Source organism: Perna viridis, chromosome 15 (assembly GCF_037379345.1).
Source record: "Perna viridis isolate PV_CMFRI_1.1 ecotype Kerala chromosome 15, ASM3737934v1, whole genome shotgun sequence".
In the NCBI taxonomy this organism is placed as follows: Eukaryota; Metazoa; Mollusca; class Bivalvia; order Mytilida; family Mytilidae; genus Perna; species Perna viridis.
In genome coordinates, this window is record NC_142459.1 from 21708690 (window position 1) to 21725293 (window position 16604).

At 32.5% G+C, this 16604-nt stretch overlaps 1 protein-coding gene across 1 annotated transcript; it reads left to right on the forward strand.

Annotated features, from left to right (window-relative positions):
- Positions 1 to 14: 14 nt before the first annotated feature.
- Positions 15 to 4769, forward strand: LOC148597461 (uncharacterized). The gene is made up of 3 exons (XM_088563877.1): positions 15 to 279; positions 939 to 1565; positions 3502 to 4769. Exons 1-3 carry the CDS (start codon positions 200 to 202, stop codon positions 3911 to 3913), a joined length of 1119 nt encoding a protein of 372 aa, XP_088420003.1. The 5' UTR covers positions 15 to 199; the 3' UTR covers positions 3914 to 4769.
- Positions 4770 to 16604: the final 11835 nt, after the last annotated feature.

A 16604-nucleotide genomic window follows, 5' to 3' on the forward strand; every position in this document is an offset into this window, starting at 1 on the left:
ACATTACTTTTGTCGTGAAAGGAACAAATTATTCGCATTTGTGAGAAAAGAAAATTTCGTAAAATGATAAATTAAAAAGATAAGAATGAGACGTAATTGTTCCGAGGAACAAATATTTAAAACAGTCCATATTTTTAAGTAGTAATGATAATTGGGGGAAATTAACAACCACAATTTAAACTAAGAGATTGAAGAAAAAATGGCCTCCAGTGGTTACAAGGAAAAATTGTTTTTCAAACTTTCTGCTGAAGAAAAGGACAAATTCTTGTGTTCGATATGGTAAGTGGATGTTGATTAATAGTTTCTGATTATGCCTTTGCTAACATTTAATATTTCATTGAAACAGTCAGTTTTAATACATCGCTTAAAAATTAGTTGTGAGGCTGTCTTTACGCACGGCCGCTCACCTATCACATTTGTTGGTCTTTCATCCTTAACTCGATCTTCAATGGATATTCCAGAAAATGAGTATTAATGTAATTGTGCACCTCTATTTGTTGTTCCGAATGCACCTCTATTTGTTGTTCCGAATGCACAGTTGGGTTTCCTCATCATAATATGAGGAACTGGCCATCGACTTAGATATGAATAATACGGGTTACACATATTCACATAGACAGCAAGAATAAAGAAATAGAATTACAATCTCTTATATACTGATACAGAGTGTAAAACTAACATACAATTCACGAACAAACTTCATTTTAATACAATTGACAATTGAAGGAGCTGACAAAGAAAACAAATAACGGAGCCAATAGTTATACAAAAAGTAGGGTTTAAAATAACAATTAACGGAGTTTTATACAACAACTAATGGAGCTAAATAGACAAAAAAAAATGAATGGAGAAACAGTCCGTAAAAATTCATTCGCTTTACGCGACATAGCCTTTATATTACAATTTATTATTTAAAATCATATACATTTTGTCTACAGTTACAACATCTTAAGGGATCCATACCAGTGTAAAAACGGACACCAGTTTTGTTATTACTGTATAACAACATGGACCCAAACTGGTCTGGGTCATCAAGATGCTTGTCCTTCGTGTAGAGTAAAAGGTGGTTACAAGGAAAACAGAGAATTGAAAGAGCGTATAGATGCAAAAGTTGTTAGATGTGAGTGGAAAAAATGTTTTTGGACAGGTGTCATCAAAGAACTGGACACGCATGCGCACACAATTTATATAGAGCGAACGAAAAATGACGCTTACCAAAGCTCTAGTCTAAACACAGATCGGTCCACTAGAGGTCAAAGGTCAAGTAAAACCAACAAATATATTTTAGAAAGAAACCGGGCGATCTCTGAAAGAATTCAAAGGATTAACCTTGGAAGTCGAGAAAGGAATGAAAGAATCTACAAACAATTGATCGAAAGTGAGTGGCGAAAAATACACAACGAAGAAAGGTTTCGAAACCGTCAGAGGATTAACGAAGCAAATATCATTGCCGATGACAGACGGTTGATTCAAAGATTGAATGACGTCGAAAGCCGGAAAAGAAAGGAGATAGAAGAGAACAGAAGACGTGTAAAAAGCTATGAAATCAAATTGGAACAACACAGGTACATGTATACAACAATATACGGCCTATTATTTCTTTCATATAACTTTCTTTTTTTTGTAAACCTCACTTAAGGATCTTTGTGAATAAGAAAAGGCATTTTTGTCTAATCATGGATGGGAGCGCGCTTATATTATTTTGTCGCATTTTTGTGCTTGTTTCAAGTCAGGAAATTTCCGTTTTTTTTAGACTTGTGTGATTTTGAATTTTGGTAATTTGCACATTTCGGGGAAATTTCTCATAATTCGTTAAAAGGTCTATAGACTTCCTTTGTTTGGTTTTTCCTGGTATGATTGTTGTTATTATGACATACTTCCCGTTTCCTCTTTATTCTTTATGATTAATATGAGACAGATAAAACTTGAAAACTTTCCAATAGCTTAACTTTATAACCCAATTCGTCTCACAGCAACTTGGTTCAATCAAATCTTCACGTGCCGGAAACACATTTTACGCCAACTTGTTGAATTGTATAAGGCCAAAAATAAATCCGAACATTAACTTTTACATTTTTATGAACATATACATATGCAAACCATTGAAGTATGGGTCTGTTTTAAAATCTGGTAGGAGGTGATTCATCATATATATATGTTCCAGAAATAGTCCTACGCAGAAAATAACTCCACTGTGGAAAATGTTCTCATTTTATTTCAAAAATTAAAACTGTTTCTGAAAGGAAAAACATTTCTGTACATTTTATAAGTGCATTTTTCTCCTTGTGCTGTGAAGGCAAATGTCCATAATGATTTCTAAATATACCCCTATCTTGTGAAAACTCTGGGATTTCCCATGCTATTTATAGATCGTCCACTTCCGGTAACCCCATATGACGTTCTGAGGATTGTGAGCTACATATGTAGAATTATGCCGATATAGAGTCCTCTGTAATAAAGTTAAGGTAAAGTCCAGAGAAGGCATTGAATGTTGTGAAATTAGCATTTTTTTCAAAACCCATGGGAAGTGGAATAAGTGGTTTCTATCCTGTTGAGTAGTTATTTGTTAACACCACATCAGAGTTTCATTTTATCTAATATATACTCTAAATGCGTTTCCACATTTATTATGACCACCTGGTGCATGAAATCACATAGACAGCAAGAGTAAAGATATAGAATTACAATCCTTTATATACTGATACAGAGTGTAAAACTAACATACAATTCACGAACAAACTTCATTTTAATACAATTGACAATTGAAGGAGCTGAAAAAGAAAACAAATAACGGAGCCAATAGTTATACAAAAAGTAGGGTTTAAAATAACAACGGAGTTTTAAACAACAACTAATGGAGCTAAATAGACAAAAAATGAATGGAGAAACAGTCCGTAAAAATTCATTCGCTTTACGCGACATAGCCTTTACATTACAATTTTAGAACTGCTTTCTAACATGCAGCTCCCTGTGGGAACATAATGCGTAGCTAACTGTAATTGATGGATATTAATATCTGCTTTCTCGTTGTTTACTCACCATCAATTTAAATTGAAATTTTCAATAACATAAAAATTACTTCTTTTCTACTCCAAGCCAGTGGTTTAAATATGCGATGCATTTCAATCAACGGGCGTTGATAAAATTTCTAAAAAAAAAAGAAAAAACATTTCACACTTTAAAGTCGTCTTCAGATTTCCTTCATTACAGAAGTCAATATCTTCATATTTAGCCTATTCTTGATTGAAACTTCTTTATTCTCTAACCAGAATTAATAAAAAAGAATAATTTAATTAAAAAAAATAATACTAACAAGCTTAAGAGAAATCGCATTTTGAACATCGATCTACTAAGTATATTATACAATGTACCATACCAAGTGGAGACAATTTTAACTACTCAGTACAGAAGGGGAATCTATTATCTACATGTGGAAATAATAACAAATACAATTGTATAACCTTAAATGATATATGCTTTAAGAATTGTATACCGTTACAGAGAAACATCTTCACGGCGTTTCCATAGACACGAAAGAGAAATAGGTTATGAGAACCAGCTTATGTGGCATCGCATTGAACGACAAAGACAGAGAAGAGAATCTGATAAACAAAAAGCCGAACAAAAAAGGAAAGAAATGGTAATTTTTGTTCGAAAGCGAACAGGGGCTTTCTTAAGAAAGTTAGATAGAGAAAACAGAGAATGGAAAGACAAATTAGCAGTTCTACTTGACCGAATAGGAAAAACAAACCGGGATGATTTAGAAGCAGTCACGAACATGCACAGTGGCAGAGTAGGGTCAGAGAGAAAATGTATCCCGGTCACGAACATGCGCAGTGACAGAGTAGTGTCAGATAGAAAAGATACATCGCCGATGAGACCATCAACGTACCATCATCTTGCTAGAAAATAAACATTTTTTATTAGCTCACCTGGCCATATGCCATGTGAGCTATTGCCACCACTTGGCCTCCGTCATCGCCGTCCGTCGTCATCGTTAACAATTTTTCAAACAAATCTTCTCCTCTGACCTTACTTAACCTGTTGGAAACAAATTTAGTATATGCCATAGAGTATTGTTCATAGAACTGATGTGGGGTTTTTGATTCATCGAAAACCATGGCCGCCGTTACTAACAATAAAACAAATGTGTCAGACCGAAGTTTTTCGCACATATCTCCTTAACCGTTAAGTTTAGCCATATTCTGACAGTTTAAAAGCGTTCAGCGTGATGATGTCTATCTTTGGTCAATTTTGTCGTTCTGATACATATATCTTAAGCCATGTTGGCAAGTTGGAGTTATTGCCCTTTTTCGACGTTCTTTCCCTATTTTATAATTTTTTTTTCTCTCAAGAATCATTTCCTTTAAAAACTACCAGACCAATTAGAACCAAATTTGGTATGAATATTTCTTAGGATATTCATCGTAGATCTGATGTAGGGATGATGATTATGATAAAGTGGCTTTGATAAGTAGTTTCAGAGAAAACTGCATGTTACGAAAAAAGTTTTTTAACCAACGAACGGGCGGACGGACGGATACCAAAGTTGACCGCAACACCACTCCTAGAGACAGAAGTATGTTAGAGGTTAAAATAAATAAGTAAAAAGTCTTCGAAAATGATTTGACATGTAAATACATGTACGTATATGTCCATAAATTAATTTTACAACGCAGTAATATTATATTCTAGAGAATTTTGTAATACGGTAATTCATCAGTGGTCAGTTTGGAGATGACTTCAAGCTGTTTTGCGTTGTCGCCATGCTTCCCCCAGGTCTACCTCCTTAACAAAACAAAACAAAACAAACGGAAATACAATAATCGAAAAAGATCGAACATGGTGAAAAACATAACAAATGCACCAGCGTTCAACTTAAATCCAAACAGTTAATACCTTTAGAGGCGCCATTAGATTTTCAACTAGTGCAAACAAACCTTAAGGCAAGCTCTGAAAAGCTTCGACAACAAAAGTAAAAACATATCCACGGTTATCGTACCAGGACAATGAAAATTCATCATAATCAACTCAAAAATAATATAACAACAAACTGACCCGATTAATAACAAAAACCTCCTGACTATGGACATCCGCATGAAACCTCCGATGGCTTAAACTAGTTCTATGTAAGATAAAAAATGAACTGAAACAAAATACAAACAAACAAAGATCACTCAAAAATACGTCAGTCCGCATTTAGTGTTAACGATGTAGAATATGATACCACGTCTGAGTACAGGTAGTCCATCAGCAACGTGTATAGGGTTTGTAAGTCTCGTTCTAGTTTCAATTTCCCTTCCGGAATTTCCGATGTAGAACGTATTGAAATCCGGAGACCGATCTGCATTTTATTGTTTACTTCCGGGAAATCGAAACTCTGCAATTGCAATGCAAAATCATCTATTTTATGCTTTTCTTAACATTTTTATTTTGTAGATCTAGACATTTGTTATCTTTATCAGTATTTTTACACACACAAAAAAATGCTTTTTATATTGAACCAATTTATGTGTTAATTAATTCATGAATTTGAATTGTAGACCCATTCTCATAAAATCACGGAGTCACGTGACGAGACTTACATACCCTATAGACAAGAACAAAGACGTGATAGCTTAGAACTGCGATAAAACGATAGACTGTGCATCAAGTTATAACTCTTTCTAATTTAAATTTGCAAGTCTAATTTTTGCAAATCCCCAAAGCGCCATTTTCATAGTAAACATATTATATTATACACCAAACTGTACGGCATTAAATTGGAAAAACAAATATGATATTTTCAGTGTGAATATAGTAAACATATTCTTTAAATTAAAAAAAAACCCAAAAAATGGGAAAATTTATTCCAATAGGAAACTTAAATTTTAATTGGAATATCGACTTTCCAATTGAAAAATCGGTTTTCCCATTGGAAAGTCACATTTTCCCATTGAAAGTCACATTTTCCCATTGGAGAACCAGTGCTCCCATTGGAAACAATTCTTCCCATAGGAAAATTGTTATTAACATATCAATGTAAGGATATAACTAGTCATTTTTGAAGAAAGGTATTAATATTTTGCATGTCATTATGAACTCGATAATTATGCACCCTTCTGAACCATGAGATTCGGTTTTTTCAGTCTGTCATAGTTTTCCTTTACTCTTTTTTTCTACCACGGAGATGACATTTTATGTGCAACTCAGAGGATGCCTCAAGAAAAGCAGAACATGCTTATCATAACGGTACACCTGGCATCGGTTTCACAAAAAGTCGTAAGTGTGAAATTGATCGTAAATCATGACGCCGCTATTTTACTTTATGACGTCATTACTTACGATCAACTTTACACTTACGACTTTGTGTGAAACCGATGCCAGGTGTACCGTTATGATAATCATGTTCTGGTCCCGGTGTTTTAGTTGTTTCCGGGTTCCTTATTAAGTTCTGTTCCTTTGTACGTATAATTTTGGTTTAATCATGTTCTTTGTTGTGTTTGTCTTTTTACTGTCTTTTCTTTATCTTTGGAATGTATTATTTTGATATATTTTAGCATCAACAACACAAAACTTTACTTCAAATATTGCGAGAAAATATGGTACGCAAAACAAGATAATTAGATTTAACTCCGGATTCAACAATGAAATTCTCACTATTACAGTTACTCAAACTTAACCGACATCGGTTTGTTAGTTCAATTAACATTTACATTCGTTCAACTCCCGTTTGATATACATATTTTTAATTTTAGCCATAAGCCACAGCACCATTGAGTGTACTGATGCCACGAATTACAACCCTATACAGTCTTTGTCTTGTAAGGCACAGTATGAAGACATGATGTATTTTGAATCGAGTGACATGTAAGTTATACATCTCTAAACCTAGTTAATTAAAAGACCCAAGATTTCGAGCAGAAATCAATTGAATATATTCCAAGGATAAATATCAGACACAAAAAGCATGAAATAACCAGAATAACACAGTGAAAGAAACGAGAATATGAACAACTCCACAAAAAAACTGGAAGCATTGACCAGGTGCACAGATATGTAATGCATCAACTGCTTTTCCAGATCTACCCTCCGAGTTGCTCATATTAGTTTATGTTAAGGTATCATTTTGAATTTATCACAAATTCTTAAAATCTTAAAACATAATAACAATATCATAATTTATTATAATCTTCGACATGCATTGCCACATTATCCAGTTTCTTTCGCAGGTTGTTTAGTTGTAGATTCCACATTGTCATATCATTGATACGATCAGGCGGGAATAGAAAATTGGTGAACTTGGCAAATGGAAACAATGAGGGAACTCAATACTATACTAGCATTTCAAGCAAAAATCTGTTAGAATTTAGATTTGATTTTGGTGTACCGTTGCACTGCTCTTTGACAAGTTCTTGTGAAGACAGTCCATTAAAACTGAATCAGGACGTCACTAAGGTGTTTATTGTGTAGTTTTACAAGCTGCCCATTTCCTACAAAGGTAACTTAAATACAAGCAATGATAAAGTAAACACTAGGTGCAAAAATGCATCGACCTAAGGGTCCTATTTTAGCTCACCTGGCCATAGGCTATTGCAATCACTTGGCGTCCGTGGTCGTCGTTAACAAACATCTCCTCCTCTGAATCTACTGAATGAATGAGGGTGAAACTGATTCCACAAAGTATCCTCCTCAAAATGACCGTTTGAATTTTGATCTGTTAAAAAACATGGCCACCGTTACTAAAATAGAGCATAGGGGTCAGAAAGCAGTTTTTTTGCATATATCTCCCAAACCGTAATGTTTAACCGAATTCTGACTAGGGTAAAAAGCTTGACCATATTGAGGTCTATCTGTGATATAATTTTGGTGAAGACCTGTTGACCTGCAAAATTCTGATGTAGAGTGATATTTTTCGACATCAGAAGCCGGACCATTGCCAAAATTTTCAAAATAATTTGTTGTCTGTTGTAGGATTTATGGCCCCTGTAAGATATTTTTTGTCGTTTTAATATGTTTCACTCTCTGAACCCAATAGCAACAAAATTTATTGAAGGTTCCTTTTAGGGCTTCCTCCACAAACTGATCATTTATGATTTTCCGTCAGTCATCAGCCGTCGTTACTAAAAATAGAACGTAGAGGTCAAAATGTTCTTTTGTATTTTTTTTCTCAACTATAAAAGAATAGTGAAAATGAAAGCTATCCATAAGATAAACATTATATTCTGAGTTGACGGCGGTATTGAAATTATTATTTAGGCGGCCATTTCATTCAGATGCTTCGATTTCACTAGGTGACTTAGTTGAATGATGATAACGAAAGATTGTAGTAGGCCGCAATTTTATTGCTATATTTGTTTTGCTCTATTTTCAGCTGTAATTGGTTTATATAGTAGATTAGGTTTCCAGATATGAATGGTGATTGTGAAAATTTTGGATAGCCGTAGTTTAACTCCATTTTATGTTCTTTTTAAGCAAATCTATACTAGGCTAATGCCCTCTCAGATCTGGTGGAATAACATGGCATAAAGGACCCTGCCCACATTTTTCCAGAGGTTCTGAAAACATTTTGAAGGCATTTCCAACATTTTAAAATGCCTTAGGTACTCTTTTGAACTTGCAGCATTCATCAATAAATGCTATCTGTCAAACAAGGTAATAAAGCATGATACCTTTACTAGTTTATTTAACAGGGTAAGGTTTTATCAGGTGATCGATTCAGGCTCTTCGAGTGCCTCTTGTTTGGTCTACATACCCAATATGAGTCAAGTTATTTTACACTTCTGGACAAAATAATGTCTGAAATGATCATAAATAGTCTTTTTGCGATTGATATACATTCAGGAAGTCTCAAGAATTTTTTTTTAATTTGATTATTTTTTTTCTTATCTGGTCAAGGTTATTTGCCATAAACTATCTTGGTATTGCAACGTCGATCGATCGGGCAACATTCCGCAATTCAAATTATTCCAAACTAAATAAGGCTTTGGTAAAGGACCAAATCTTAATTTTGATTTATGAAGATTGTTTTTTTTTTTTTTTTTTTTTTAATAAAGATATGCTCGTATTACTAACTCAGGGGCAGTTCAAAAAATGTTTAACTAAAATAATTATTGCTGTATTTAATCATTGAATTGTTAGCTTCTATATGAATTGTGTTTAATCATTTGGTTATGATTTCCCTGCGTAATTACATTGGTTTTGCCGTATTGGTTTGTCTCGGAAGACAGCCATCTATGGGTTTACCATTGATGATTAGAAAATACTAGTGAAATTATTTCTGAAATGAATGAATTACAACTCATCTTTTTTATAAAAAAAAAATCTAAACTTATGTTTCAATGGAAATTTCGATGCGGATTCATAAAATACAATGCTGATACAAGACGAAAATAATGTTTTCTTAAATTTAAATTTTAAATTTAAAATTTGTTACAGACTTAAGATATTTTTTTACATGTCAAAATGTTATAGTAATGGACATATGGAACTGTTTTGTAAAATGGAAATTATTTCCTTCTGAAAGATAAATGACTTAGCAGTTGTAAAGTACCTGCGGCCCTTTTCACAAAAAAAGTCGTAAGTGTAATATTAGTCGTAAGTAATGATGTCATAATAGGGTTAAATATTGTGACGTCACATGTAATGGGGAAACATGATTTGACCCACACAATTATACCCCGCCACTAAGGATCAAACCATAGACCGCTTGGTTACAAGCCAGTGACAAACCAATTCGGATAAAGAATTAATCCTGTAGCCAAGTCAGTTAACTAACTGTATAAATCTTACCACCTACTTTTGATTTCCTGTTCGATTGATTATTCTTTTCACTCTACTCTACGTTCTATTTTAGTAACGATGGCTATCGATTGTTATTTTTGGATATACAATACCAGTATGTAAACTTAATGGGTATGATGTTACTAACAAAACGCAAAGGAAATTGTTTTGAATAAATATTTGTAAGTCACGCCGCAACTTTTCAAGTACATTTACCTCTCCGAATATTAATTAGATTTGAAAACTATAAAGATACGTGAATTGGTGGAATTCATCGCATAATTTTGCTAGTTTTGTGTAAATTTATCATTTCTTAATATGTTTACCAAAATAATCTAATTTTAAAATACTTTGGTATCCAACTGAAAGGTTGTTATTACAATCATAAGTATTTCTAATAAAAAATTAGAATGAAAATTATTTCTTTTATTAACCTGTTACAATAAAGAATATATGAACATTGTATAATTTATTTTCTAGCTTTCTAGCTTTGATAAGAATAGATAATTGCACGATAATTCAGTATTGTCTGTTTAAAATATTTCTAGTTATTGCCCTTTTACTAGTCAGTACAATTTGTTTTTATTCAACAAATCTGTATATACACATATTTGAAATTCGGTAAAATTATGTATCTATATTGTTACTAGAACAAAAAATATGTTTTTTATCACTTTACTGGTAAGGCTTATATTTTTGAATTTAACTTGTGTGTTTCATCATGATTTGTTTTAATGTCAAATAATGTTACAATTAAGAAAAAAATATTAATAGTGACATAATGATGTTCTGCATTCGACCATCTTTTGATGCTTGATAACAAAAGTGGCACTTTATGTACTTAAGTAGCTGTCTTTATAAGAATCATGCAAAATCTAGAACTGTGATACACCCCCCAAAAAGCTGTATATTTCTATTTTTGTAATTAAGTTGTTTTATGAGTCTATACTTTGAAATGTGTAATTATTCATTCATTCAAATCTGCCTGCTCTTAGGAGATAATCAGTATTGAAAATCCAATAGATTCTATTGTTTTTGAGTGTCATTTACAGAGTTATCTCCCTTAATTTTGAAATCTACAGTGCATTCTATATAATTTTTATTTCCTAAGAACACGGGTTATATGAAAAACCACATGTTAATTTCTGTTTACTATGGGAATTCAAACAAAATATCAAAAATAAAGATATGTAGGCTTTTTACCCATGAATCACATTTTGCATGATTCTTAGCTGGCAAAAGTAGAGGTGCTTTATTAATGAATATAACAAAAACGATGTATATAAGGACTAAAGCCGCCATTTTACATAACTATAGTCCTATTCGTGTACAGATTTGTATTTTGAAGGAGTAATCAAGGGAACCAAGGTTATAGCGGTAATCAAAAGAATGTAATCCAGGGACATGGAAAACAGACATACACAACAAAGAACATAAAGTAATTAAAATCATACATACAAAGTAACAAAAGCAAATGAGCAACTCAGACTCCACTAAAAACTGGGAGCATGGACCAGGTGCACCGGTAGGGTAAGCGTCCTCTGCTTTTCTATAAACACCCGCCGAGTTGCTCATAAAAAGTCAAGTCCGGGGTTGACAAACGAAGAAAGAAAAACTATGACCCGTTGAATAAATCAGTTTTCATGGTCCTGATGGAAACACCATAAGGAAAACCCAATCTTCATGTCCAACATAAATCAACCTAGTCAAGAGCGATAACTCTTCTAAAGTCCTAATCTCATGAACAACGTATATAACTTTTACATAAATAAGTGCAACAACCAGGTATGTACATGTGGCATTTTAAAACCTCTTAAGATAAGAAACTATGTATAATCATTTTCATAATTAATAATTAAAGTAATAATAATGGTATGACGTATTATATACTACATCCCAATTTATCCACAAATTTAAATTATATTAACCATTGTCATGGTGGTTTATATCTTGAATCTGACTTTTTTATCGGTTGAATTTTGCAACGTTAATCTTTAGTACTTGTTGGTATTATAGAAAACCTGTCTAAAGACAACATCAGGTTATGTTAGAAAGTAATCAAGGGAAGCAAGATTATAGCGGTAATCAAGAAAATGTAAACCAGGGACAAAGACCAGACATGGAAAACAGACATACACAACAAAGAACATAACGTAACTAAAATCAAACATACAAAATATGTTAGAAAATGTATATTCCTTTGTGAAATGCACTAAATAATCTATCAGATAAGACATTCTGTGTATGTAGAATATCTTTGTTTCCTGCTTTCACGTTCAGAGCACGTTTTGTTTTAGTTTGATATATATTCCACTGCTGATATTTCGGTATTTATTTGCCGTTATCTCATACATCATCTAATGTTTAAATTTTACTCTCTAGTCTAAACTTTTGCAAATTAGATTAACTTTAAAGAAATTTGCACGCCTGTTCCTTATTTTAACTAGTATAGTATCAGGAGCAAACTTCAAAAGCATGTAATTTCACGTGTGCCTAGTCCGTTTTGTTTATCATAAATAAAATATGTTTACAATAAAATTTATTGCATTCAAAGAATTAGACATCATATCAAATAACACATGGTTTACCACATCTGTTCGATGAATTGGTTATGGATAATTTAGATAATTTCGTACATATATTACACCAATAACAAGTAAACGCACAAGGCATGTTACGCGTTTCAAAACTGGTAATGATTCAGAAGGTTGGGATTTCACTTTTTTTTTATTTGAAATATTTGCGTATGTCCGACATGTAGAGAACTGGTGTCCGTCCGATGCATTTAATACGTGAAAGGATTTCATGAAATTAACTGTTTTATTCCATTTCAATTTGTAGAACGTTTGTCTTGAAATAAATGGTAAAAATAAAATTGCCGAATTGATTGGCAAACGAAAAAAAGTTCATCAAGAATTGCTTTTTTTAAATATTAAGCCAAAAACCATAAATCTCAATAGTGACAAGGTTCAGACATTTCCGTGATATGTTACTAATTTTTCACTTTTTGGTGTTACAAAATGTTCGCATTTTTTTAATTCGACAAATTTTATATACTCACGTGATCCTAAAAAGTTAAATATTTTTTGTATATTTGTAGATGTCTAGAATATAGGATCTGCATATCATGAAAAGAGCAACAAATAATTTGTCAAAATTCGAAAACCCTTGTATATACAACATTTGTTGCATAACATCACGGACTTCCCTATTAACTTGATTTCGCTTTCGTATCATATCTAGGCTGTACCAAGTACTTAGTCATATTTCGTCCGGATGTCTAGATACATGCCTGTATGATGGCATAGTTTATTTTATGTGGTGGAAATTTTGAATGGGGTCTTGGAGTAAAAATTAACACTTAAATAATGTTTTAACTGGACAGTATCTAGTATACGAGGTTTAAATATCTTTTATTTATTGGAAGTTATATGTTTTCAAAATTACTGTTAATGTTTTGTTTTGTTTTTGTTTTTGTTTTGTTTTGTTTTTGTTTTTGTTTTTGTTTTGTTTTGTTTTTCTTTTTGTTTTGTTTTTTTGTTTTGTTTTGTTTTTTTGTTTTTGTTTTTTTGTTTTTGCGCTAACAAAACTGCATGTATTTATTTAATTAAACTATAAAATACCAACGACCACCCATTGACGCCACTCCGCTACTTGTGTGGCTTGTATGGTATGATTGATATCATATAATGAATGTCATGTTTATTTGTTCGTCACTGACATATGATGGCGACATGGTTATTTTTATAGAGCTGTTTGGGGATTTTTAAGAGAAAAATTTCAGCTGATGTGGAAGTATGTTTGATTTTAATGACTAATCAAGGGATCAAAGATTTAAGCAGGGATCAAAAGAATGTAATCCGGGAAGAAAGACCTGACAAAAATAACCAATAATACGTACAAAGCAACAGAAATTAATGAGAAACTCGGACTCCACTAAAAACTGGGAGCATGGACTAGGTGCACCGGTGGGGTACGCGTCCTCTTCTCTTTTAGAAAGACCCACCGAGTTGCTAATAAGAGGTCAAATCCAGGGTACACAAAAGAAGAAAAGAAATCTATGATATATTGAACGAATCGGCTCTGCCACAAGATTTATTTTTAGCAGAGTAAATGTTCATATAGAAGTTGATAATTAACAACAATGTGTGGCGATTTGTTATTGCCATCATGCATCCAACATTTCAGATTTTTGTCCTTTTTCCCTTTAATTGTGATTTTAAAGTAAATGACCTCTTCATATCATTCAAAGATGTCTTATTTTAATCTATAAATTCTCCACCCGAGATAGTTAAATTTTAGAATTTAACCCACGAGCTCAGGCGAACTTAATAATTATCTCTCATGAAATAGGTTTTGAAAAAGTCACGTACATATTTTAAATCACCGACTTGGAATGGGAGAAAATATGATAAATGTAGTTTATAGTATCAGGCGAATATACATTGATCATACCTATATGTGTGTATTTGAGATTAACGAGGATATATTGATATTACAGTTTGGATAGTCAAAACAAATTAAATAGAAAAGATTGTCCTTAGGAATTGTAACCCTTAAAAGCCATCAAATCAATGAGAGATTTTCATAATTTTAAAAACTGACATTAAACTGAAAGGTGAACTTTAGGTCACTTATGTTGAATTAGTGTTCAATGTTTATTTATCTCGGTAATGGTTTATTGATCAAATGCCACCATTTAGCTGTGGTTGGCACTCGAGAACAGCATGTAGAGCAAATGATTTAAGTAAAATGCAAACACTTATCGGTGTGGTGAACTACTGGGGTAAATCATAATTAAGTACATACAAGTTATAGAACTTATAAACATAAACCTGGAATGGAGATGAAACAATGAAGGTTGAACCGGGAAAATAAAATTATCAACTGCATTCCTGACTTTGTAGAGGCATTTCCGTTTATGAAATATTGATATTTCATAGGGTAATTTCATAAATTTGTCTGTTTTTTTTTGGTTGTTGTTTTGTTTTGTTATTAATTTTTTCCCTTAGTTTCTAGTTTACATAAATTATAATTGTCATTTTTATTCTGTAACCGTAGATATGAAATGTATTTCGATTGATTTACCTTCGGCCAATGACGTCTTAAAGGTTTTCTTTTTGTGAAAGGCAATAACAGCATAATATATATCGAGTAGCATGTATTCCGATGGATTTACCTACGACTTATGACGTCTTAAAGGTTTTCTTTTTGTGAAAGGCAATATCAGCATAATATGTATCGAGTAGCATGTATTCCGATGGATTTACATACGACTTATGACGTCTTAAAGGTTTTCTTTTTGTGGAAGGCAATAACAGCATAATATGTATCGAGTAGCATGTATTTCGATGGATTTACCTACGACTTATGACGTCTTAAAGGTTTTCTTTTTGTGAAGAAAGAATATAAAGTAACTTAAATGATACATACAAAGTAACAAAAGCAAATGAGCAACTCAGACTCCACTAAAAACTGGGAGCATGGACCAGGTGCACCGGTAGGTTAAGCGTCTTCTGCTTTTCTGGAAACACCCGCCGAGTTGCTCATAAAAAGTCAAGTCCGTGGTAGACAAACGAGGAGGAAAGGAAAACTATGAAAAATAAAGGTTAAGAGAAAACACTTGACATTTTTTTGTTGTAAAGAACTTGTTTTCCCATGGTCGTTGTACTTTGCCCAAATATTTAACAGTTTATTTTGAAATAAGAGTTCATTAGATACGAATAATCAATACCAATCAATTATAACCTCCCAACTCTTACATTGGAAATTTCCAAAATAACGGAATGAAAATTGAAATGCTGACAAAAGTGTCAAAAGTTATCAATATCTGTTATCTTTAATTCATAAACACATTGGGCGCTTATATTTCACAAAACCTGCTATCGTGCCAAGAACGCATTAACATTTAACGTGTGCGCGGAACAAGTTCCACACACTCGTTAAATCTAGGGTTCTTCGGCACTTGTGATCATATTTTGGATCGAGGTTGATATTACTACTTTATATGGCTATCGCATATGATAATTATATTTTTGTAAGCCTTCTTTTGCATATAATAATCCCGTGATTTTCATATCTAGATTTGAAATCGGGATTTGAAGGTAATCAGGGAACATTATACAGTAAAATTATCATATAATTTTCATATGATTATTAATATAAACAATGGCTGTATACAATGATTCGTGCCACCTTTTTGTTAGTCTAACAAAATATATGGTTGTGGATTCTGAATTATTATAAAGATAGAAGTTATTTATCGAAAGTCTTCTGTGTTTAACTGTTATTTACTCTCGGATTTTTTCCTATCTTAACATCACAACACGAATATCAATCCGCCAATCACAAAATTGAAAGTTTATGTCAAAAACATCAATTAATAATGGGGACAATCTTCATAGTAAGCAGGATAATCTACTGGCTATCGTGAATTACCAAACCATGATTACTGATTCCAAGCAGCAAGTTTTGGCACTTATGAACATATTGTGGTTATCCACAATTTGAATCAAGGAACAGTGACAGAAGGTGATTCATGTATGTAATTAAGTTCAGTATATGTCATTGTGTTATTTTGTTCATTCGGCTGTAGCACTTTTGAAATATAATTTATGTTGTTTGTGTATAAAAAAACCTGACATTTTGCTAATTTGTTTTTATTGTGTTGATTTATGTCGGAAATTTATGACTTGGAAAAATATTGCATCTCATCTCCAGCCTGCAACCGAAATCATATCAAGAGACACAAAACATAATTAAATTACAGTTTTGTGTAGTTATATGTGGTCCAATTTTAACATTTACTAAAAGGAAAAAAAAGAAAATTCCCTTTTGAAAAT

Bases quoted from the DNA above. Each gene is read 5' to 3' on its own strand.
- LOC148597461 (XM_088563877.1), top strand. From the start codon at position 200: ATGGCCTCCAGTGGTTACAAGGAAAAATTGTTTTTCAAACTTTCTGCT. The intron at 280-938 runs GTAAGTGGATGT...TTTTGTCTACAG, and splicing joins AAATTCTTGTGTTCGATATG to TTACAACATCTTAAGGGATC. The intron at 1,566-3,501 runs GTACATGTATAC...ATACCGTTACAG, and splicing joins ATCAAATTGGAACAACACAG to AGAAACATCTTCACGGCGTT.